Raw genomic sequence first — 25393 nt, 5'->3', positions numbered from 1 at the left:
GTCGAAATTTAAAAAAACTCTCTTGAAGCATGGAAGATGAAAAACGAAAAGCGTTCAAGAGACAGGAAAGCAAATTTGCACATGCTACAGTCACATCTCTAAATCGTTATTGAAAAATTAAGTCTGGTAAATTAAATACATTGATTATGATAGTTCTCAATATTCGTTCTGCATCTCATTTTGCCAATACGTGAGTGTCAGCGCTCATCGGCCGTATAACATGTCTGGCTCCAAGATATATCATCTGCTCCTCGACGGAATAGTGTTAACTCCGCCACGTGATTAACCCCGTGAGCTCTAATGTGAGCTTCACCACACACAAATAACGATGATTTCCCTTCTCGCTTACCAGACTTAGGACTGGCAACGAAATTTTAATTCACAAATTTCTTGTATTAAAATTGTAATATATAAAATGCTATTGTCGGCTCAGTCCTCGTCTTGCTTCGTGTTTTAACTAAAGATTGTACAACCAGTAACTATTTAACATTTTAGCTGAACATTTAATAACACTCATAAGTCTCATCTTGACGATACCCTGTGAATTCTGTTTGCGATAACCAGATCGCCAGAAGAAACAGAATCCAGAAAATACATGCATGTGTGTCCACTGACCCATTCAAAAATAACCTGCTATGATTTAATATTACTATTTATTATTAATTCCGTAATCGACCCTGGATTTTGTTTATTTATTTATGTGAGAACTAAGATCCAGTGGAGGAATTAACACGCTCTTTGGGAGGTATTTACTGTGATGGAAGCGGAGATATGCATTTCTCCAAAATAAATGTAGTCTTAAATTAAATGTCAGAGTTATTCTGTATCTAATGCATTGTCATTTGATGAAAGTTGTGTTCGAGTGTGGTGGTATGTATTGTCTGTGGTATCGCTCTGTTCCAGTAGGCGGATGTTCCCCACGGTCAAAGTGAGGCTGAGCGGACTGGATCCGGCTGCTTCCTACATCGTCTTCCTGGACATCGTACCCGTGGACGACAAACGCTACCGATACGTCTATCACAGGTACAAACCATAAAAAAAACTGTAAGTTAACACTAGTCACCAAATCTCAACTTCATGAGTATTGCCTAAATCAAATAAAGTGATTCAACATAACACTGATGCGCTAAATCTGAAAATCTAATTCGTTTCTTTCTATCGCGCGAGGAATGTTGGCAAATTTTTCAATGACTCATTTTTTGTAAAGCTATGAGGCTTTCACATAAATATGTATAATGCCTGGGAAATTTGTGTAACATGACCTGACAAAATGTGTGACGAAGTGTAACCATACCAACCGCGTAGGCAATGACGTAAGGTATGGATGGATGGTCAATGTTACCTAGCAACCGTACAGGCTATGTCTTAGGGCTGGTTGCCATCTGAAATTAGCAGCCGTTGATGGATGTCCATGACTAGGTGATATATTATGATCATTTGATTTTCGTAAAGGGAAATGTGGTTTCTTGTATCCATGTTTTGAAACCAATGTAACATAAACGAGAAGTGTGGAAGTAAGAGAAAGGGAAGAGGTAGGAGAGGGAAATGTGGAGTAGTGGATAGGAAAAGACAGGTGGAACATGGTTGTGGGATGGAGAAAAGGGAGGAAGAAGTAGCTTCTGCAGCTGTCAGGAAAGATAGGACTGACCAGGAGGGGAGGGGAACAAATGAGGTGGGTAGGGTCGAGGCTCTGGTCGTGGGGGTTCTATCGTTAGACATGTCGGGAAAGTGTGTGGAGGAAAGGGTACCAGGGTAGAGTGTTATCCAGGAAGTAGGTTGAGGCAGATGTTGAGGAAAGTAGAAGAGAGGGAGGAGGGAAAGGAGAAGGTGATAGTGTTTCACGTTGGTGCTAACAACGTGACAAGCAGGTATAAGTACCAACATAGTTGGGGATGTGTGGGATCTGTAAATGCAGTTTAAGGAAGCGGAGATTGTTATCAGTGGAATACTGTGTAGGAGGGATTCTGACTGGAAGGTGATTTGGGATTTAAATGAGACTATGGAGTGGGTATGTGGCAAACAGGGAGGGAAATTTCTAGATACTAATGGGTGGGTAGGGGATAGGGATCTGCTCTCAGATGGCCTTCACTTAAACCGCAGTGGTACATATAAGTTAGGAAATTTGTATAGAAGGGTTATAGGGAGGTATATTCAGGGAAACAGGGTGGCCTAGGGAGCGGTGTTAAGGGGACAGGGAACTGTAAATCAAGTAGGGATGACATAAAACAGTTAGTGCTCAACTGTAGAAGTATTGTAAAGAAAGGAATAGAATTAAGTAAATGGATATATACTTACCAGATAGTGTAACAGGAGTTGAATCATGGCTGAGAAATGATATAATGGATGCAGAAATTTTCTCACGGGACTGGAGGGTGTCTTGTAGATATAGGATAGGAATGGTAGGAGGGGGAGTATTCATTCTGGTGAAAGAAGAATTTGTAAGCTACGAAAAAGTTAAGAATGAAAAACATGAAATTCTGGGTGTAAGGCTCATCTCTAAAGGTAATAGACAGCTTGAAGTCTTTGGAGTGTACAGACCAGGAAAGGGTAGCGCAGATGCTGATTCAGAATTATTTGATAAGATAATCAGCTATGTGGGAAACGATAAGGAAAAGAACGTGATTGTAACAGGTGATCTCAATTTACCAAATGTCAATTGGGAAGGTAATGTGAACGACAGGAAGCATGAACAACAAATGGCAAATAAGTTAATATGGGAAGGGCACCTGATTCAGAAAGTGATGAAACCAACTAGAGGGAAGAATATTCTGGATGTGGTGCTGGTAAAACCAGATGAGCTATATAGAGAAACCGAAGTAATAGATGGTGTTAGTGATTACGAAGCTGTTTTTGTGGTAATTAAAAATAAATGTGAAAGAAAAGAAATTAAAATTAGGACTGTTAGGCAGTACCATATGGCTGATAAAACAGGCATGAGGGACTTTTTAATAAGTAACTATGATCGGTAGAAAACGGTAAATAAAAATGGGTTTAAAGCAATTGTTGAAGAATGTGAAAATAGGTTTGTACCTTTAAAGGTGGTAAGGAATGGTAAAGATCCACTATATTATAACAGGGAAGTAAAGAGACTAAGAAGGAGGTGCAGATTGGAGTTAGAAATGGCTGTGGAAGTAAGGAGAAATTGAAGGAACTTACTAGGAAATTGAATCTAGCAAAGAAGTCAGCTCAGGATAACATGATGGCAAGCATAATTGGTGGCCATACTAATCTTAGTGAAAAATCGAAGAGTATGTATAGGTACTTTAAGGCAGAAACAGGTTCCACAAGGACATTCCAGGAATAATTAATGAACAAGGGGACTGTGTATGCGAGGATCTTCGAAAGGCAGAAGTATTCAGCCAGCAGAATGTAAAGATTGTTGGTTACCCTCCTCAGTCCGTATGTAGCATATGCTCTACATGTGGTTTTGTCTACATACAATAATACAAAATAATTTAAGGAAAAAAGTAATAATGGTAGGAAAGTCATCTCTGAGTCCTGATGTAGCATATATGCTACACGCACAAAACAACTTAGTGAAACACACTAATTTTCTATGGTGAATTTTTAAAAATTGTTTAAGCAAAATAACACATGGAATGCATTAACAGGTTCGGGACTGAAGAGGTTAAAATGATAATGCCCAGATAGAGGAGGTGACTAATACTAAAGAAGTATTAAAATGTACCTATGACAGCAAAGACATTTACAGTAAGATACAAAAGTTGAAAACTAGAAAATCAGCTGGAATTGATAAGGTTTCGTGGGATATACTAAAGACAATGGGTTGGGATATAGTACCATATCTGAAATACTTATTTGATTATTGTTTGCATGAAGGAACTTTACCAAATGAATGGAGAGTTGCTCTAGTAGCCCCTGTATATAAAGGAAAGGGTGATAGACATAAAGCTGAAAATTACAGGCCAGTCAGTTTGACATGAACTGTATGTAAGCTTTGGGAAAGCATTCTTTCTGATTATATTAGACATGTTTGCAAAATTAATAACTGGTTTGATAGAAGGCAGTTTGGGTTTAGGAAAGGTTATTCCACTGAAGCCCAACTTGCAGGATTCCAGCAAGATATAGCAGATATCCTGGATTCAGAGGGTCATTTGGACTGTATCGCGATTGACCTGTCTAAGGCATTTGATAGGGTAGATCATGGGAGACTACTGGCAAAAATGAGCGCAATTGGACTTGACAAAAGAGTGACTGAATGGGTTGCTCTCTTTCTAGAAAACAGAACTCAGAGAATTAGAATAGGTGAAGTTTTATCTGTCCTTGTAAAAATTAAGAGGGGAATTCCTCAAGGCAGTATTATTGGACCTTTATGTTTTCATATATATATCAATGATGTGTGTAAAGAAGTGGAATCAGAGATAAGGCTTTCCGCAGATGATGTTATTCTCTACAGAGTAATAAATAAGTTACAAGATTGTGAGCAACTGCAAAATGACCTCGATAATGTTGCGAGATGGACAGCAGGCAATGGTATGTTGATAAACGGCGATAAAAAAAAGTCAGGTTGTGAGTTTCACAAATAGGAAAACTCCTCTCAGTTTTAATAACTGCGTTGATGGGGTGAAAGTTCCCTTTGGGGATTGTAAATACCTAGGTATTAATATAAGGAAAGATCTTCATTGGGTTAATCACATAAATGGAATTGTAAATAAAGGGTACAGATCTCTGCACATGGTTATGAGAGTATTTAGGGGTTGTATAAGGATATAAAGGAGAGAGTATATTTGTCTCTGGTGAGACCCCAACTAGAGTATGGTTCCAGTGTATGGGACCCTTACCAGGATTACTTGGTTCAGGAACTGGAAAAAATCGAAAGAAAAGAAGCTCGATTTGTTCTGGACGATTTCCGGCAAAAGAGTGGCGTCACAAAAATGTTGCAAAGTTTGGGCTGGGAAGACTTGGGAGAAAGGAGAAGAGCTGCTCGACTAAGTGGTAAGTTCCGAGCTGTCAGTAAAGATCACAATATGAAGATAAATTTGGAATTCAAGAGGACGGGGGGAATATTCGTTTATAGGAAGGGGAGTTAGGGATTGGAATAACTTAGCAAAGGAGATGTTCAATAAATTTCCAATTTCTTTGCAATAATTTAAGAAAAGGCTAGGAAAACAACAGATAGGGAATATGCCACCTGGGCGACTGCCCTAAATGCAGATCAGTAGTGACTGATTGAAATGAAACAAAGACATTCTGTTGAAATATGCGCTACAATATTCATATATCTCACAAATAACTGATATGAGTCTCGCTTCTCATAGGTGTACAATGTTATAAATTGGTAAATTTTGCCACAATTTCCTGTATACATTCCAATCATAATACTATCAAATTGTCACTACGTATTTTTAAATATACCATTCACGTAATTTATCTACTTTTTGGTCTTAATAGCGGTATCGCATAAACATACATGTAAAGCTCAGTACCAAACAATCTGTAGGCACGTGCTAGGAATATTGTGGCCTTTGTTTTGGATTAAACGTTATGTTAGTATCCTAAGGTTATGTAAATTTTTGAGGCAGTGAATTCATCGCAAACTAGTGTAATTATAATGATGTGGTTAGGAAAACTTTCGACTTTTCGAGAATCCTTGAATGCCTCTTGTAGGAGCATGTACGAGTATTCTGTTTAAAATCACAACATTCAAGGTGGCATTTTACTTCGTCTCCCAGTAAAGTTCAGTCACTGTCACTGTCTGCAATTATGTTTAGGAAATACTGTAGATAACCAGCTGTTGCATTTACTTCGTGTTATGCTATTCTTCAAGAAAAATGTGGAACTCTTGACAGGCATACACAAACACTAGTTATCGTACGGTTTATTTTTTGTACAATCCAGCAGTGATGTCATCGAGCGGTAAAGAGCCACAGATTTAAGACAAGAGATAGAATACCAAGCACAAGAGCTTAGAACATTGTAGTCAGCACCTTCGTGCACGTGTCTGATTACCTCTGTTACTGTGGTAGCTGATGCAGTATGTGCTCTTTTATTCTAATTATAATGGTCAGGATTTGGATAGTTGTCCTGGAACTTGAAAGATATTCCTGAAGAATATGGAATACCTCGGAAGAAACCCGCTCTCAACATGAATCCATCTTTAACCCAGGATATCTTATTCATAAGTAAGTAACAGACATGAAAGTAGCAAGAATGATTGCTGGTACAAACAGTGGGAACAATGGCAGGAGGGTACTCGGAATGAGAAGTTAAAGGCTAATTTAGAAATAAACTCGATGAATGAAGCTGTACGCATAAACCGGCTTCGGTTGTGGGGTCATGTGAGGCGAATGGAGTAGGATAGGTTGCCTAGGAGAATAATGGACTCTGCTATGGAGGGTAAGAGAAGTAGAGGTAGACCAAGACTACGATGGTTAGACTCGGTTTCTAACGATTTAAAGAGGTATAGAACTAAATGAGGCCACAACACTAGTTGCAAATCGAGGATTGTGGCGACGTTTAGTAAATTCACAGAGGCTTGCAGACTGAACGCTGAAAGGCATAACAGTCTATAATGATAATGTATGTATGTATGTATGTATGTATGTATGTATGTATGTATGTATTGTTTGTAGTAGTACCTTTTTCTTCTTCTTTCCTATGGTTTAAGTGTAGCTATGCCTACACCTAGCCTAGATCGGTAGATACGAAGGTAGTACACCTTTCTTTGATGTACCAAATCAAGAGGTATATATTTTTGATCCCCATATGTCTCCTTTACGTTCGTTTGGTATTTATATACTTGCAGGTTGTTCGTCGATACTTACGGCTCTCTGAACAAGGTGATTTTCGTCTCTGCTTTGGACGTGTCCAAACCATATTATCAACTGTTACTTCGTCCATTTTATCAGTTATCGCAAAGACTCTCATGAAGCCACGAATGTGCTCATTTTTGATACGATCTTCCCGTGTTGCACCCATGGACCAACGCAGTACTCTCATTTCGGCAACGTGCAGTTTCCGATTATGCTTGACCTTCCTGACCCATGTCCTTGCACTGTACGTCATTGTTGGTCTGATCACAGTGCTATAAACCTTTCCTTTGATTTTCGCAGTCATTGTTTCATCACACATTACTGCGGTCACTGATCACCACTTTAGTCAACCAACATTGATACGCTATCGAACATCAATATCCGCCATTTTCTTGCTGTTGATGATCGACACAATGTACCTGAATTCATCTACCAACTTCAAGCGCTCATTCTCGAGGGAAACTGTACGCTGTAGGCCAGTGTGTTGTGGATTGACAACAGAGTGACAGATCCTTCTATTTTAAACCGAACAATCACAATTAATCTGCATTTAGGGCTGTCACCCTGGTGGTAGATTCCCTTTCAGTTGTTTATCTAGCCTTGTCTTAAATTATTTCAAAGAATTTGGGCATTTATTGAGCCTCTCCCGTGGTAAATTATTCCTGTTTCTAATAATTCCTCTTGCTACAAACGAATATTTTCCCATTTTTGTCTTCTTAAAATTCAAATTTTTATTTCATATTATGATCCTCTCTGCTTTTATTATACAAATAGAGGTGTAAATGTGTAAATGTGTTTCAGTAAAAATAAACCCATCTGCGTACAGGCCATGAAGGTCCTTGGAGGACCGAGCTCGATAGCTGCAGTCGCTTAAGTGCGGCCAGTATCCAGTATTCGGGAGATAGTAGGTTCGAACCCCACTGTCGGCAGCCCTGAAAATGGTTTTCTGTGGTTTCCCATTTTGACACCAGGCAAATGCTGGGGCTGTACCTTAATTAAGGCCACGGCCGCTTCCTTCCCACTCCCAGCCCTTCCCTGTCCTACCGTCGCCATAAGACCTATCTGTGTCGGCGCGACGTAAAGCAACTAGCAAGAAAAAAAGAAAAAAAAGGTCCCTGGAGGAGATTAAAGTAAAGGCTTCCACTATTAGTAATATCGTCACTAAATAGGGTAGAGTGATCAGCTCTAAAACCGGCTACCTTTCCCCGCGGCAATTAACCTGCTACTAAGATTTGGTGTAGGCAGAGTGAACCTCAACCCATGTACCACTCTAGAAGTAGAAATCTCATTTTTAAATGTTTTGATTATCTGATGGGGAATCGAATCCACTTTATCGTGGGTAACCCAAGCACACCTTTACCACCTTTTTGCCAGAGTGCTAATAACTTTTAATGTTAAAAACATTTCTTATCAGACTAAGTAGAGGTCCCTATACTACGAAAAACGAAAAATTAAGAAATTTCATCAATTGTGCCGAAATTTGAAGGTCTAAAGGTCCTGGAAAGGTCTCACATTGTGAGCCGTGGATAACTCTATCAAACTAAAAAAATAAATTTCGAAAATCACTTCCGACCTAAATGCAGTTCCAGAAAAGGCTAAAATCGCTTGTTTCTTAACTTATTTACATAATTATTTCTGTAATATAATGTGTTCCTTGGTTCAATACCCTCAGGTGTTTTTTTATTGTTGAAAAATGTCCACACTGAATGTAGTTGTAAGGGCTTGAGTGAAACTCTGCAATGACACACATTAGCGCTCGTAGTGTTGCTTAAGTGAAACAATGCACTGGCTCACATTAGCACTCGTACTGGTAGAAAAAGGCAAACTGCTAATCTAATCGAGCGGATAACGATGATTTAGAAAAGGATTGTAATTTTTAGGAATAAACAATTTATTTTCATGCTTTATTATATTTTATTTACCTAAAATTCGTAGGTCATATCCCTAGGATGTTTTCAACATTGAGTTTCTTACCTGAAGGGCTAGAAAAGTGGATATTCTTAATGTGTGAATGTTGTAAAGCTATCTGCGTACAAGCCATACAAGCCCTTGGAGAAGTGCAATGTGAAGGCTTCTACTTTCCGTAACCTCAGCAAGAAGTGAGACAGAAGGGTAAGCTCTATACCCCGCTGCCTTTACACCCAGCAATTAACCTGGTACTCAACTTTCGTACAGGCTGAGTGAACCTGAGGGCCATGTGTCGCTCCAGAAATGGAAATCTCTTTTCTTAAATGTTTCGGCTGCCTAATGGGAATTGAGCCCACATGCTTCCAGGTAAACCGAGCACCCCTTTACCACCTCAGCTAAGCAGCCTCTATGCTAGGATGTTGAGTAGGTATTAAAAATAAGTGAATTTGCAGAGTGTAGGTTTGCAGGAGGGGTGTTTTATTTATTTATTTATTTATTTATTTATTTATTTATTTATTTATTTATTTATTTATTTATTTATTTATTTATTTATTTATTTACTTTTTATTTAGTCCACATTTAAAAAAGTAAAGGGTCACAAGCTAAACATCGCCACAGTTCTACGAATCAAATAATTTATATTGAGTTACTAGATTAGGGTCGCACAAATTACGGCCAACGGGGGGTGGGTATGGGGGAAGTTTTTCCTGTGGCCAGACTGAACTGAAATAATCTTGCTTTCATGCATTTTAAAGTTTTTTTTTTTAGTGGTTATAATAAACCACTTCGATTTCAACTGAAATTACTTAACTGCACTAGACGCGTCATTGGTTAGTTTATCTTTGCCTTTTAACACCAAATGAAGTCATTCAAATGTATAAACATGTCGATTAGAAATGCTAAGCAGCACAACGGGTCGGTGACTCCTAACAATTCAGATCCGTAACTTTTTACCTCTAGAAATTTGCGGATGTTCACTCGCAGAACAAAAAGTCTAGCTAACGTTTGTCTATGATTTAGCTACCCTATTTCTGCTCGGTAAATTATTGTACGTCACTAGACATCAGCAACTTATTGAGTTCAAACTATTATTCCGCACTTCTCATTAGGTGAGTAATTTTGCATGCTTCGTAAAACTGCCTAATGTACGTAAGTCTACACCTTAGTCCCCTTTCTTGATACGGGGTAGGAAATGAGGTTAGATTAATTTATATGACATATTCTTACTGCCGAATGTCCTTCCTCACTCTAATCTTGAGCTAATGAAGATGAAATGAATTATGGTAAATTAAATTGTGTAAGGTCCGCCTCTGTGGTGTAGTGGTTAGCGTGATTAGCTGCCACCCCTGGAGGCCCGGGTTCGATTCCCGGCTCTGCCACGAAATTTGAAATAGTGGTACGAGGGCTGGAACGGGGTCCACTCAGCCTCGGGAGGTCAACTGAGTAGAGGTGGGTTCGATTCCCACCTCAGCCATCCTGGAAGTGGTTTTCCGTGCTTTCCCACTTCTCCTCCAGGCGAATGCCGGGATGGCACCTAACTTAAGGCCACGGCCGCTTCCTTCCCTCTTTCTTGCCTATCCCTTCCAATCTTCCCATCCCTCCACAAGGCCCCTGTTCAGCATAGCAGGTGAGGCCGCCTGGGCGAGGTACGGGTCATACTCCCCAGTTGTATCCCCCGACCAAGAGTCTGAAGCTCCAGGACACTGCCCTTGAGGCGGTAGAGGTGGGATCCCTCGCCAAGTCCGAGGGAAAAACCGAACCTGGAAGGTAAACAGATGATGATGATGATGAAATTGTGTAAGGAGGGGAAAGGAATCGGCTGTGGCCTATGAATAGGAACTGTTCCGACATTTTCCTGGAAGTGAAAATGGGACACCGCAGAAAATCATTCTCAAGACAGCCCTCGGTGGGGTTCGAACTCGCGCGTCTCCCGAATGCAGGAGTTGGATCCATCACCGTAACGCGCTGACGCGTGCGCCACACCTTATAAATCAGTTTAAAAGAATTAGCTAAAATCTCATTCGTCATTTTGTATATGTGGGTCTCGACCAATTGCTTTTTAGTCCTGTATGTAAAGAGGTTTGGGTGGACCTTTTCTTTAGGTTTAATAACGCTGCTCTGAATCTGAAATATTTTCCCGATGTTTTTGTTTTGAATGTGGTTTTGTTATAAGTTTGGGGCGCTGAAAACAAAAATATTACAACTTTTCGCCATCACGTCACATTTTCCTGAAAATAAGGGCATTAATTTTTGGCTTTTGGGTATTTTTTCATTAGGTTTATACATCAAAATAGGTCACTCATACCCTCGCTTACAAATTGGTTACAAACTGTAAGTAACTTAAAAGAAATTAATCACTGATGAACTCCACTTCTCTGCACAGAAAAAAGCATCATTTTTTGTGAATTCCTAACAAAAATTAAATATTTATTAGTGGAACATTTGACGTGATAGAAATAAATGGGTTATATTTTTGTATTGTATGGAAAATAATCGTTTAGGAACATTTATTCATAGATAGAAATCTATGGAAATACCGTCTTCCTGTGATATTCCTGAAAAAAATATATAACATTTCTTGAAAATATGACGTGATAGAAATAAACTGACTGCATTATTTAATTGTACGTTAAAAAGTACGTTTAGGAACCGCCATTCGTTGTTAGACATAGAAATCCATGCAAAGCAGTATATTAACAGTGTAATTTTCTTAGTTATCGGAGATATCGAGATGCCAGAATTTTGTCCCACGTCGGTTCTTTTATGTGCCAGTGCATCCACCGACAAGATGTCGAACTGACGAACTCGTCAACTTGGACTCGTAAGGCCTGGGTTCAACCATCTGAACCACTCTGTCCGGCTGGTTACTAGAGTGAAGTGAATAGTTTCGTGGTAGGTATCGTATAATGATAATGTTGCATTTTTATATGTCGACCTTCTTGATATGACTTGTTCTCTCGTAGTGTAATGATTAATGCTGTTCCTCCATCGAGAGCGAAAGTAATGTGGAAGCTCGAGTATCGTGTGGGTGATGAGAGAAGGCAGAAACCGGTTCTCCACTTGTATCCCAGCGCGGATCTAAATAACATCATAAAAGTGCTCCAGTAACTTAGCCCGCGGTAATTATAAGCCTGTTCAAGTAATTGTTCCCCTAGCCGAGCGCGTTAAAGCCATTAAAGAAGTTTATCGCGAGCAACTCAGTAGTACTATTTCTTGTGCTTAATGCTGCTTCTTCTTCTTCGTGTTATTCTTCGTCCTAACAGGTAAAATGTGTTTGCATCTAAACTTGCCTTGGTCACAGTCCACAGACCGGTTTGATGCAACCCTCCATGTCACACTATCCTGTACTAATTTTACGATTTTTCTATATAAATACCACGTCTAAATTCATGTCATATTCATGCCTTGGTCCACCCCTAACGTTCTTACCGCTTACACCTCCCTCAATACTAACTGGATAAGTCCTGGGTGCCTTAAGACGTGTCTTATCTATCTATCTATCTATCTATCTATCTATCTATCTATCTGTCTCTCTCTTCTCCCGTCAAATTTCTCGAAATCATTATTCTCTCATCAATTCGATTCAATATCTGTTTATTTGTGATCCAATCCACCAACCTGACCTTCAGCATTTTTCTGTAACACGACATTTAAAAAGCTTCAGTTTCCCTCCATGTTATGGTCAATGTTTCACTTTCATGCAGCGCTATGCTCCAAAAATATCCTAATTTTGTCGCAACATCGCGTTAACAGGACATCTTCATATGTTAAAAACCTATTGAAATTGTTTAAATTTTGTGTGTGTGTGTGTATTCCATTTAGTACTATTTATATATTGGTGTTTAGTGCTTGTTGGTAGAAATTGGAAGTAGTGATATTTATTTGAATTTTATAACAAGTAATTCAGTTGGTGGTCAGTAGATTACGTTTTCTAGGTTAAGTAGGCTAGCTAGGTGTACCTTGTTTCGTATTTAGGCTTAGGAAATATTTCAGGTAATAATATTAACTTTTAAAACAATATTTTTTTTAAATATCTATAGGTTCGTTGGTATAATACTTACAAAGGCAGATTATCATAAGGAGTTGTAACTCACTGTAACTTCCGCCGTAACTGTTTCCGATATTTCGTATAGATATCCGTTCAAACTATAGCAAAGATAATAATTTATTAAATTAAATAACACGATACACCTGTAAACTTCGATTTAAAAAGAGGTTAAAGAGAATACATGGTAATTTCACTGGATAATTGCGGTACTTATCAGTTTTTGGATTGTTGACGATTGTTGCTACATGCACATGGTAGCTGTGTAAATAAATACAAAATCAGCTGATTTTTTCCGATAATTTGTAGTCGTAGTTCCCTGCATACTTTGTACTTTCCACCTTCGTTTATTCATCGAGTAAAAGTTAATAATCAAATTCCTATATCCCAGTAATATTGCAGTTCAAGCTCCCGGCGTAGTTTTGACAGAAATTATTGTAGACAACCTCTTATTTTTCAGCATTTAAGGACACTTTTATTCTCCGTCCCGCGTAGTAGGGAAAATAATAGTAATCCACCAGCGGTAAAAATTCATATAACCACATTTCAGCTGATAATTGTAGTGTAGATACAGTATATTTAGATAGTACCGTATCTTGCCTGCTATATTTGTGTGTATCTTTCGTATGTATCTATTAAAGCATAGTACTAATAATACTATGTCTAAGCATTTAGCTTTGTTGGCGTTCTTTGAGTACCGTAGTTCTTGCAAATGCTGTATCAAACTTGCAATTTTCATTTCTGTTTGTGCTTAGTTGTGACATACGGTACCGGTATTGTAATTAGGATAAATCTGAGCGTAGTTTAAAATTATTGTAGTATACTGTACAGTGGTATACGAGTAATATCCTATTAGAATTTAGCGTGCTTATTTTATTATTGTAAAATATTTGTGTAGTACCGGTACAGTAGAGGTATCCATAGAGACTCTTACTAAAATTCTGTTGTTGTAATTACGATAAGCTTAATTGCAGTTTAGAATTGTGTAATTGTTGTGTATTCCTTTCGGTATTCAGTAATTAACAGCAGTTTTTATCCTGTTAGGGTGTTGTAGGATAAAATAGAGTACAACTTAGCAGTATTGTAGTGTAGTCATATATTACCTTATTGTCGTGTGATCTTTGAGTACTATCCCAGACAATATATCCCTCCGTTCATTTTTTTCAAATAAGTTATTTCATTTTTCGTTTTCGTTTCATTTTTTCCGTAAAGAAAGGCTAAGGAGTGCAAGTGTAGAAACTGTGGATGTGGCGAGGCATTGAGGGGTATGAGGGAGGAGTTGGAGAGTTTGAGGGAGATAATTAGGATTCTCACAGAAGACAGGAAGGAAGATAGGATTCCCTCAAACAATATACAGGTTAGAGTAGGTGTACAAGAGGGAGGGGAAGGAAAGGGGAGGGGAGTTGTAGAAGATATGTGGTCTAATGTTGAAGGAGATTACAGGCGAAGGGCTCTATTCAGGATCAGAATTCAGGACAGGTGTCTGTGCAAAATCTGTACGAGTCACTCCAGTTAGAATAGAGGGAAGATGAGGAACAGGGAACTGTAGCTGAGATGTGTGGAAGTAGGACGAAGGGAAAATGTAGGAAAGGGAAATGTAGTGTAAAGGAAAAGACAGGTGGAACAGGGTCATGGGAGGGAGAAAATGGAGGAGGAAGTAGCTTCCGCGGCAGTGAGAGAAGATAGGGCTGACCAGGAGGGGAGGAGATCAAATGAGGTGGGTAGGGTTGAGGCTCTGGTCATGGGGGATTCCATAGTTAGACATGTGGGGAAAGTGTGTGGAGGAAAGGGAACCAGGGTAGAGTGTTATCCAAGAATTAGGTTGAGGCAGATGTTGAGGAAAGTAGAAGAGAGGGAGGAGGGGAAGGAGACGGCGGTAGTGTTTCACGTTGATACCAACAACGTAAGGCAAGCCAATATAAGTACCAATATAGTTGGGAATGTGTGTGGAATCTGGTAAATGCAGCTCGGGTGAAGTTTAAGGAAGCGGAAATTGTTATCAGTGGAATACTGTGTAGGAGGGATACTGACTGGAGGGTGATTGGGGATTTAAATGAGACTATGGAGTGGGTATGTGGGAAACTGCGAGTGAAGTTTCTAGATCCTAATAGCTGGGTAGGAGATAGGGATCTGCGCTCAGATGGCCTTCACTTAAACCGCAGTGGTACGTGTAACTTAGGAAATTTGTTTGGAAGGAAAATAGGGAGCTACATTCAGGGAAACGGGGTGGCCTAGGGAGCGGTGATAAGGGAACAGGGAACTGGAAATCGAGTAGTGATAACAAAAAAATTTAGTGCTCAATGTAGTATTGTAGAGAAAGGAACAGAATTAATTTAATAGCATATATTTACCAGATATTGTAATAGAAGTTGAATCATGGCTGAGAAATGATTAAATGGATGCAGAAAATTTCTCACGAAACTGGAGTGTGTATCGTAGAGATAGGATAGAAATGGTGGGAGGGGAAGTATTCATTCTGGTGAAAGAAGAATTTGTAAGCTACGAAAAAGTTGAAGATGACACACATGAAATTCTAAGTGTAAGGCTCATTTCTAAAGATAATAGGTAACTTGATATTTGGAGTGTACAGACCGGGAAAGGGTAGCGCTGTCACGGATTCAGAATTATTTGATAAGATAACCAGCTACAGTATGTGGTAAACGACATGGACTGTAGCGGGAGATCTGAATTTACCAGATGTCAGTTGGGAACGAAATGCGAACGACAGGAAGCATGACCAACAAATGGCAAATAAGTCAATATGGGAAGGGCACCTGATTCAGAAAGTGATGGAGCCATCTATAGGGGAAAATATCCTGGATGTGGTGCTGGTTAAACCAGATGAGCTTTATAGAGAACCCGAAGTAATAGATGGCATTAGTGATCATGAAGCTGCTTTTGTTGTAGTTAAAAATAAATGTGATGGAAAGGAAGGTCTTAAAAGTAGGACTATTAGGCAGTACCATATGGCTGATAAAGCAGGCATGAGGCAGTTTCTAAGAAGTAACTATGATCGGTGGAAACCGGTAAATATAAATGTAAACAGACTCTGGGATGGGCTTAAAGCAATTGTTGAGGAATGTGAACACAGGTTTGTACCTTTAAAGGTGGTAAGGAATGGTAAAGACCCACCTTATTATAATAGAGAAATAAAGAGACTAAGAAGGAGGTGGAGACTGGAAAGAAATAGAGTTAGATATGGCTGTGGAAATAAGGAGAAATTGAAGTAACTTACTAGAAAATTGAATCTAGCAAAGAAGTCAGCTAAGGATAACATGATGGCAAGCATAATTGGCAGTCATACAAATTTTAGTGAAAAATGGAAGGGTATGTATAGGTATTTTAAGGCAGAAGCAGGTTCCAAGAAGGACATTCCAGGAATATTTATGTTAATGAACAAGGGGAGTGTGTATGTTAGGATCTTCAAAAGGCAGATGTATTCAGTCAGCAGTATTTAAAGACTGTTGGTCTAAGGATAATGTCCAGCTAGAGGAGGTGACTAATGCTAAAGAAGTATTAAAATTTACATATGATAACAATGGCATTTATAATAAGATACAAAATTTGAAAACTAGAAAAGCGACTGGAATTTGTAAGATTTCTGGGGATATACTAAAGACAATGGGTTGGGATATAGTACCATATCTGAAGTACTTATTTGATTATTCTTTGGTCAAGTGAGCTATACCAAATGAATGGAGAGTTGCTATAGTAGGCCCTGTGTATAAAGGAAAGGGTGATAGACATAAAGCTGAAAATTACAGGCCAGTAACTTTGACATGCGTTGTATATAAGCTTTGGGAAGGCATTCTTTCTGATTATATTAGACATGTTTGTGAAATTAATAACTGGTTCGATAGAAGGCAGTTCAATTTTATGAAAGGTTATTCCACTGAAGCTCAACTTGTAGGATTCCAGCAGGATATAGCAGATATCTTGGATTCGGGAGGTCAAATGGACTGTATCGCAATTGACCTGTCTAAAACATTTGATAGGGTGGATCATGGGAGACTACTGGCAAAAATGAGTGCAATTGGACTAGACAAAATAGTGACTGAATGGGTTGCTACATTTCTAGAAAATAGATCTCAGAGAATTAGAGTAGGCGAAGCTTTATCTGACCCTGTAATAATTAAGTGGGGAATTCCTCAAGGCAGTATTTTTGGAACTTTATGTTTTCTTATATATATAAATGATATGAGTAAACAAGTTGAACCAGAGGTAAGGCTTTTTGCGGATGATGTTATTCTGTATAGAGTGATAAATAAGTTACAAGATTGTGAGCAACTGCAACGTGATCTCGATAATGTTGTGGGGTTAAAAGTCAGGTTGTGAGTTTCATAAATAGGAAAAGTCCTCTCAGGTTTAATTACTGCGTTGATGGGGTGAAAGTTCCTTTTGGGAATCATTGTAAGTACCTAGGTACTTCATTGGGGTAATCACATAAATATGATTGTAAATAAAGGGTATAGATCTCTGCACATGGTTATGAGGGTATTTAGGGGTTGTAGTAAGGATGTAAAGGAGAGGGCATATAAATCTCTGGTAAGACCCCCAACTAGAGTATGGTTCCAGTGTATGAGACCCTCACCATGATTACCTGATTCAAGAACTGGAAAAAATCCAAAGAAAAGCAGCTCGATTTGTTCTGGATGAGTTCCGACAAAAGAGTAGCGTTACAAAAATGTTGCAAATTTGGGGTGGGAAGACTTGGGAGAAAGAAGACGAGCTGCTCGACTAAATGGTATGTTCCGGGCTGTCAGTGGAGAGATGGCGTGGAATGACATTAATAGACGAATAAGTTTGAGTGGCGTCTTTAAAAGTAGGAAAGATCACAATATGAAGATAAATGTGGAATTCATGATGACAAACTGGGGCAAATATTCATTTATAGGAAGGGGAGTTAGGGATTGGAATAACTTACCAAGGGAGATGTTCAATAAATTTCCAATTTCTTTGAAATCATTTAAGAAAAATCTAGGAGAACAGCAGATAGGGAATCTTCCACCTGGGCGACAGCCCTAAATGCAGATTAGTATTGATTGATTGATTCATTCATTGATTGATTGATTGATTGATTGATTGATTGATTGATTGATTGATTGATTGATTGATTGATTGATTGATTGATTGATTGATTGATTGATTGATTGATTGATTGATTGATTGATTGATTGATTGATTGATTACATACTGCTATACATTATTTTATGTAATTGATACTCTACCTTACAGGTTATTTTTTATTTACTGCTGACCTGCATTTATGGCTGCTGCTCAGGTGGAAGATAACCTATCACTTGTTTACCTAATCTTTAAAAAATATATAATTTCAAAGAAGTTGGAAATGTATCGAACACCACCCATAGTAAATTAATCCAATCCCTAATTCCTCTTCCTATAGACGAATACTTGCCCCAGTTAGTCCTCTTGAATTCCACCTTTATCTCCATGTTATGATATTCCTTACTTTAAACACTACTCTCAACCTTTTTCGTCTATTCAAGTCGTTACACGCCATCTCTCCACTGACAGCCCGGAATATACCGCTCAGTAAAAAAGGTTCAGGTCCGATTGTACTGACAGACCGCCATTCAACTTCCATTCCCCGGCAGTATCCCGCTACTCTTCACCACGAAGACCTTTGGCTTCTGGGTTCACCCCCTCGTCCCGTCGTACGCCTCACCATGGCCAACATGGTCACCTCAAACTCCCCCAAGGTACCCATATTGATGGTAAGCCTAGTGCGGACGTCAAGTCCACATCGGTCACTGAGCACCAGGACTCCTGACCTTAAACCATCCTCTAAACCCAGCCTCCAAGTACATGGTTTACAGGAGCACGCCACAACTCCCTCCCTAATTCCTTTGATATATTACAATTCCAGTTTCAACCTGCTCAGACAGAAGTCTTTTTTTTTATGTCCTACTAACCACATTTACGATTTAAAGAATTTTTTTTTTTGCTAGGGGCTTTACGTCGCACCGACACAGATAGGTCTTATGGTGACGATGGGATAGGAAAGGCCTAGGAGTTGAAAGGAAGCGGCCGTGGCCTTAATTAAGGTACAGCCCCAGCATTTGCCTGGTGTGAAAATGGGAAACCACGGAAAACCATTTTCAGGGCTGCCGATAGTGGGATTCGAACCTACTATCTCCCGGATGCAAGCTCACAGCCGCGCGCCTCTACGCGCACGGCCAACTCGCCCGGTTAAAGAATATTAAAACGCACTGTATTTCTATGTGAAATTGAAGAAAGATCCTGCGTTTTCGTAGCAAATGAACACAAAACCGAGCACCTACTTTCCGGAAATAGGTGTCAATAACATACAACTGGATATGCGTTTACAATGAAAAACAAGTTCTCCGTTAATGCATGGGTTGTCGCTGTTATCGCTGATGTGATCGATCTGCTCTCTATTGACGCACGAAGCTCATGGTAGACTTCAAGTATAATGCAGTATACTGTAAGAAAGATCACTGGAAAGAGGAAGATTGGACAATCTTCAATTATTACAATTTGATTTATGTCGCACCGACACAGATAGATCCTATGACGATGATGGGGTAGGAAAGGGCTAGAAGTGGGAAGGAAGCTACCGTGGTCTTAATTAAGATACAGCCCCAGCATTTGGCTGGTGTGAAAAGGAAACCACGGAAAACCCCCTTCAGGACTTCCGACAGTGAGGTTCGAACCCACTATCTCCTAAATGCAAGCTCACAGCTACAACCCTAACCGCACAGCCAACTCGCTCGGTCCAATCTTTTACTTTTTATCTAGTATACCTTAGTGAGTCCGCCTCTGTGGTGTAGTGGTTAGCGTGATTAGCTGCCACCCCCGGAGGTCCGGGTTCGATTCCCGGCTCTGCCACGAAATTTGAAAAGTGGTACGAGGGCTGGAACGGGGTCCACTCAGCCTCGGGAGGTCAACTGAGTAGAGGTGGGTTCGATTCCCACCTCAGCCATCCTGGAAGTGGTTTTCCGTGGTTTCCCACTTCTCCTCCAGGCGAATGCCGGGATGGTACCTAAGTTAAGGCCACGGCCGCTTCCTTCCCTCCTCCTTGCCTATCCCTTCCAATCTTCCCATCCCTCCACAAGGCCCCTGTTCAGCATAGCAGGTGAGGCCGCCTGGGCGAGGTACTGGTCATACTCCCCAGTTGTATCCCCCGACCAAGAGTCTGAAGCTCCAGGACACTGCCCTTGCGGCGGTAGAGGTGGGATCCCTCGCTCAGTCCGGGGGAAAAACCGAACCTGGAGGGTAAACAGATGATGATGATGATGATGATGATGATGATACCTTAGTGAATGGAAACCTAATCCTGTGCAACTAGTAGTTTGCATTATCTGACACAATGCTGTTGCTTGCAGCTCTCAGTGGATGGTTGCCGGCTCAGGAGATCCGCCGTTACCTCACAACGTCTACGTCCACCCCGATTCGCCGGCAACGGGACAGCTCTGGATGGCCCAAGGAGTGGTGGCTTTCGATAAGCTGAAGCTCACCAACAACCGCAAGCCGCTTGTTCGAGGACAGGTAAAGCAATTTCCTTAGCACAATAACCTTCCTGCAAATAGTTAATATTTCAATACCTGAAGTGTATTCCTTTAACTTGTAGGGTCATAAAGTAACACGATATAATCGTATCATTGATTTCGTCAATACTGATCTCATGTTACAATTCAGAGAAGAGTGCATCTGTGTCTGGACCAACTAGGAGGTTTAAGTACCTTTACTTGACTGTATGGGTTGCTTTATATAAAAGCGAATTGGAGAAACGAATATTACAACGTAAACAAGAAATGGCATCCACTGGTGAGCAATATGAGAAGGAAATACTGAATGCGATGAAAATATACAAATTTTGAAAAATGTGTTTTTGAAATATTTACTATTTTGATGTACAAAAGGTAGGCCTTTAATGTATCTGTCAAATAAAACTTCAACTTCAAATTAGATCTAGAATAGACAGTTAGATCAAATTTTCCTCAACATATTGAAAACGATAAGGAATATGCACTTTTAGGCAAAGTACCTTCACAATATATGTAGGGGAATATGCAAGATAGATTAACAACCTAAGGTTAAATAACGATGATTTAGAATTTAGCTTTTCCTGAGAGGTTATGATCAAGTGGTGGTGGTAGTGATTATTGTTTTAAGAGGAAGTACAACTGGGCAAGCATTCTCTATTAACACTAACCAGAGAGGAAAAAATATAGGATGGATCCGACACTTCGGGAAATGAGGGTATCGGCCAAGAAAGACAAGGGCCATGAAGGGCGAGAAACTCGAAGACCCCTAGGCCTCGGGAACCTGACGCCGTCGGGGTCGGAAAAGAATAAGTATTAACCAAGGAAGGTCGAATAGGATAGGATAGATGAAAGTGAGGAGTCGGACACAAGTAAGTGAAAGCAATACCAGGACTCAGCTAAGGTCCCCGTGGTCGTCAACCCACATTTCCAAGTTAAGACACACTGTATCCCCTTTTAGTCGCCTCTTAGACAGGCAGGGTATGCCGTGGATGTATTCTACCGCCCGTACCCACAAGAGGTGTTATGATCAAGGCCACAGTCCTAATGAGAATACAAGTTAGGCCTATCAGCGAATTTGAATAATTATCACCAATTGTTTATCGTACTGATACAGCAATTTAGCGTTAATAGAAAGATTTTGATACTTAAAATATAGCATAAATTCCATATTGATTAGTTGAATTTATTGCCTTTCTTATATTGCGGGCCTCAGGCTATACCAAACCATATTATACAAAACAGTTATACATCTTACAGAGTAATGTGAATAGTACACATATAATCGTTAGTTAAACATCGTATTTCTAAATATCACTAATATTATATTTAACCTTTTTAATTTACTGATAATTAAGTATATATTAGTTTTGTTACTTTAGTGAGATCTAGGTACTTTCTACAGGTTTGAATGCCACAATAAATATTTCCTTTCAGATAGCCTCTGCTTGGCTATGCCTCTAATTTCGGCTGGGATTGACTTTGAAGGTCGTATGGTAGCAGGTATAAATGAGTTGTTGTATGAGTTACAGTATACTGTTTAATTAATACTCTATGTGCTCATTCGTATAATAATTTATTCCAATTCCAGTTGCCACTGCTAAGAGAGAAATTAAGAAATTAAAAAATAAATAAATACCTAGTACTCTGCGTTTGAGGGTAAGCCGATGAAACTATGATTAAACTCCGTATTTAATTACTTCAAACAACAGTGGAATCTGAAAAACTCACACTGCTAACATCGAAGAAAGCATTAGGGAGACGCTAAAGTTATTTGCAAAATCTTAGAGGATGAATGTTGAAAGACATTTTTTTTTTTTACGATTTACTTTACGTAGCACCGACACAGAGAGGTGTTATGGCGACCATGGGACAGGAAAGGGCTAGGAGTGGGAAGGAAGTGGCCATCGCCTTAATTAAGGTACAGCTCTAGCATTTACCTGGTGTGAAATTGGGAAAATATGGAAAACCATCTTCAGGGCTGCCAACAGTGGGTTTCGAACCCACAATCTCCGGAATGCAAGCTCACAGCAGCGCGCGCCGTTCGGTAGATCAAATATTCCTCAAGATATTAAAAACGATGAAGAGTATGCATTTTTAGACAAAGTAGTTTCCTCAGAGGTTATGATCAAGGCCACAGTCCTAACGAGAATGATGAATTACAGTAATTATCACTTATTGTTTATCGCATTGATACAACAATTTAGTGTTAATAGAAATATTTTCATACTTAAAATATGGCATGAATTCCATATTGATTTACAGTATTAAGTTTAATTAATACTCTATGCGCTCCTCTTCTTCTTTATCTGTTTACACTCCAGGGTTGGTTTTTCCCTCGGACACAGCGAGGGATCCCACCTCTACCGCCTCAAAGGCAGTGTCCTGGAGCTTCAGACACTGAGCCGAGGGATACAACTGGGGAGGATGACCAGTACCTCGCCCAGGCGGCCTCACCTGTTATGCTGAAATGGGGCCTTGCGGGGGATGGGAATATTGGAAGGGATAGACAAGGAAGAGGGAAGGAAACGGCCGTGGCCTTAAGTTAGGTACCATCCCGGTATTTTCCTGGAGGAGAAGTGGGAAAGCACGGAAAACCACTTCCAGGATGGTCGAGGTGGGAATCGAACCTATCTCTACTCAGTTGACCTCGCGAGAATGAGTGCACCCCGTTCCAGCCCTCGTACCACTTTCCAAATTTCGTGGCAGAGCCAGGAATCGAACCCGGGCCTCCGGGGTTGGCAGCTAATCACACTAACCACTACTCTACAGAGGCAGACCTCTATGCGCTCATTCGTATAATTGATTTCAATTCCAGTTGTCACCTGCTAAGGGCGAAATTAAGAAATAAAAAAAATACTTGGTACTCTGCGTTTGTGCGTAAGAAAAATATAGGAAGCCGATGAAACGATAGTTAAACTTATTCGTATTCAATTATTTCAAATAAGAGTGGAAGCAGAAAAAGTCCCACTGCTAACAACGAAGAAAGTATTAGGGAGGTGCTTAGGTTATTTACAAAATCTTAGAGGGTGAATGTTGAAAGACAACAATTTACTACTGCTACTACCCGTATGGCCTCAACTATCGTGTGCAAGCTGCCTGAGTGTTAATTTTGACGTTTCGTTTACTCCGCTAGGTGACAGATAAACCACAACCCTCCCGGGCGTCTTATTGCTGAGTTTTAATTAATATTAGGCCTATCTGATACACACCGGATGAGTCACCAGCTTGCTTTCGCATGCCGACATGAAGAATCGAATAGACTACTTTCCACCCCTCGAAAATCCGATAAAAAGTAAACTCTTATCCTCATACCGAAGTGGTGTAGCTCTTTTCAGGCACACCTCGAACGGAGGTGAGTTCCATGTACTATTTTAACCATATACCAGTCCTCCTACCATTCTTAAATTTCTGGCAGTACCGGGAATCGAACACCTGCCGAGTTTGAACTCGCCGACGTAACCTCTACTATTAAGACCAAGTCATCGGCGTAAGCCGGGCTGAGTGGCTCAGACTGTACACCTGTGACATTCTGAGCTCAAGTTGGCGGGTTCGATCGCAGCTCAGTTCGGTGGTATTTGCTCAAATACACCAACTTCGTGTCGACAGATTTTCCACTACGTTAATGAACTCCTGAGAGTCGAAATTCCGGTATCTCTGCGATTTCAAAAACGTGAAGTGTTTAGTGGGATGTACAGCCAATAACCATGGTTCAAAAGCCAAAGTGCGCATTTTATTTTCACCTTACTGTGTCTCTCCGTGTCATATTATATCTTTTAGTTAACGATACATGTAAACGACAAACAGTAAAGATCAAAAGATCACAGGTTTGCTTAACTCCTGTAACTACATTGAACTAAAAGATGTATTTATTCTATTAATAATTGTCACTGCTAGCCTTTGATTGCTGATAATGAACCATTCTTGATCCCACAATTTCCCGGTACTTACCATATGACTTACAGAATTTTCTTTGGAATCTTCTTCTTCTTCTGTTTACCCTCCATCGTCGGCTTTTCCCTCGGACTCAGAGAGGGATCCCTACTCTACCCCCTCAAGGGCAGTGTCCTGGAGCTTCAGACTCTGGGTCGGGGGATACAACTGGGGAGAATGGCCATTACCTTGCCCAGGCGGCCTCACTTGCTATTCTGAACAGGGGCATTGCGGGGGGATGGGAAGATTGGAAGGGATAGGCAAGGAAGAGAGAACGAAGCGGCTGTGGCTTTAAGTTAAGTACCATTTGCCTGGAGGAGAAGTGGGAAACCACGGAAAATCACTTCCAGGAAGGCTGAGGTGGGAATCGAACCCACCTCTACTCAATTGACCTCCTTAGGTTGAGTTGACCCCGTTCCAGCCCTCGTACCACTTTTCAAATTTCGTGGTAGAGTCCGGAATCGAACCCGGGCCTCCGGGAGTGGCAGCTAATCACGCTAACCACTACACAACAGAGGCGGATTTCCTTGGACTCTGTCATACGTTTTCCATAGATGTATGAAACAATCATAAGCATTCTAATGTTGAAAACGTTCCTCAGCAGATAAAGTAGGGGTTACCATACCGCGAAAAACGTAAAATTAAGCAATTTACTCAATCGTGCCGAAAGTTGGAGGGCTAAAGTGTTCGGGAGGGTATCATATTGTGAGTCCTGGATAGCTCTATCAAATTAAAAGAAAACATTTCGAAAATCACTCCAGCCTAAATGCAGTTCAGGAAAAACAGCCTAAAATCGTTTGTTTCTTTATTCGTTTTCTTTTTGATTCAAATCCTAGCCAAATTAACTTATTTACATATTTTTTTCTGTTTTTTTTTTGCTAATTGCTTTGCGTCGCACCGACACAGATAGGTCTTATGGCGACGATGGGACAGGAAAGAGCTAGGAGTAGGAAGGAAGCGGCCGTAGCCTTAGTTAAGGTACAGCCCCAGCATTTGCCTGGTGTGAAAATGGGAAACCACGGAAAACCATTTTCAGGGCTGCCGACAGTGGGGTTCGAACCTACTATCTCCCGAATACTGGATACTGGCCGCACTTAAGCGACTGCTGCTATCGAGCTCGGTGTTTCTTTTTTTCTGTAATGTGTTCCTTTGTTCAAAACCTCCATGCGTTTTTGATTTCTTGAAAAATGTCCACAACGGATGTAGTT

At 40.1% G+C, this 25393-nt stretch overlaps 1 protein-coding gene across 1 annotated transcript in view; it reads left to right on the top strand.

Moving 5' to 3' along the window:
* The window catches only part of LOC136871019 (T-box transcription factor TBX15), a 309959-nt gene that overhangs the window by 247543 nt on the left and 37023 nt on the right, over window positions 1-25393 (top strand). The window contains exons 3-4 of the mRNA XM_068229112.1: window positions 904-1023; window positions 20094-20256. Coding sequence (XP_068085213.1) covers window positions 904-1023; window positions 20094-20256 — 283 coding nt within the window. The remainder of the gene's footprint in view (window positions 1-903; window positions 1024-20093; window positions 20257-25393) is intronic.

Source organism: Anabrus simplex, chromosome 1 (genome assembly GCF_040414725.1).
Source record: "Anabrus simplex isolate iqAnaSimp1 chromosome 1, ASM4041472v1, whole genome shotgun sequence".
In the NCBI taxonomy this organism is placed as follows: domain Eukaryota; kingdom Metazoa; phylum Arthropoda; class Insecta; order Orthoptera; family Tettigoniidae; genus Anabrus; species Anabrus simplex.
The sequence above is the reverse complement of the archived record's forward strand: the minus strand, read 5'-3'. Positions and strand labels throughout refer to the sequence as shown.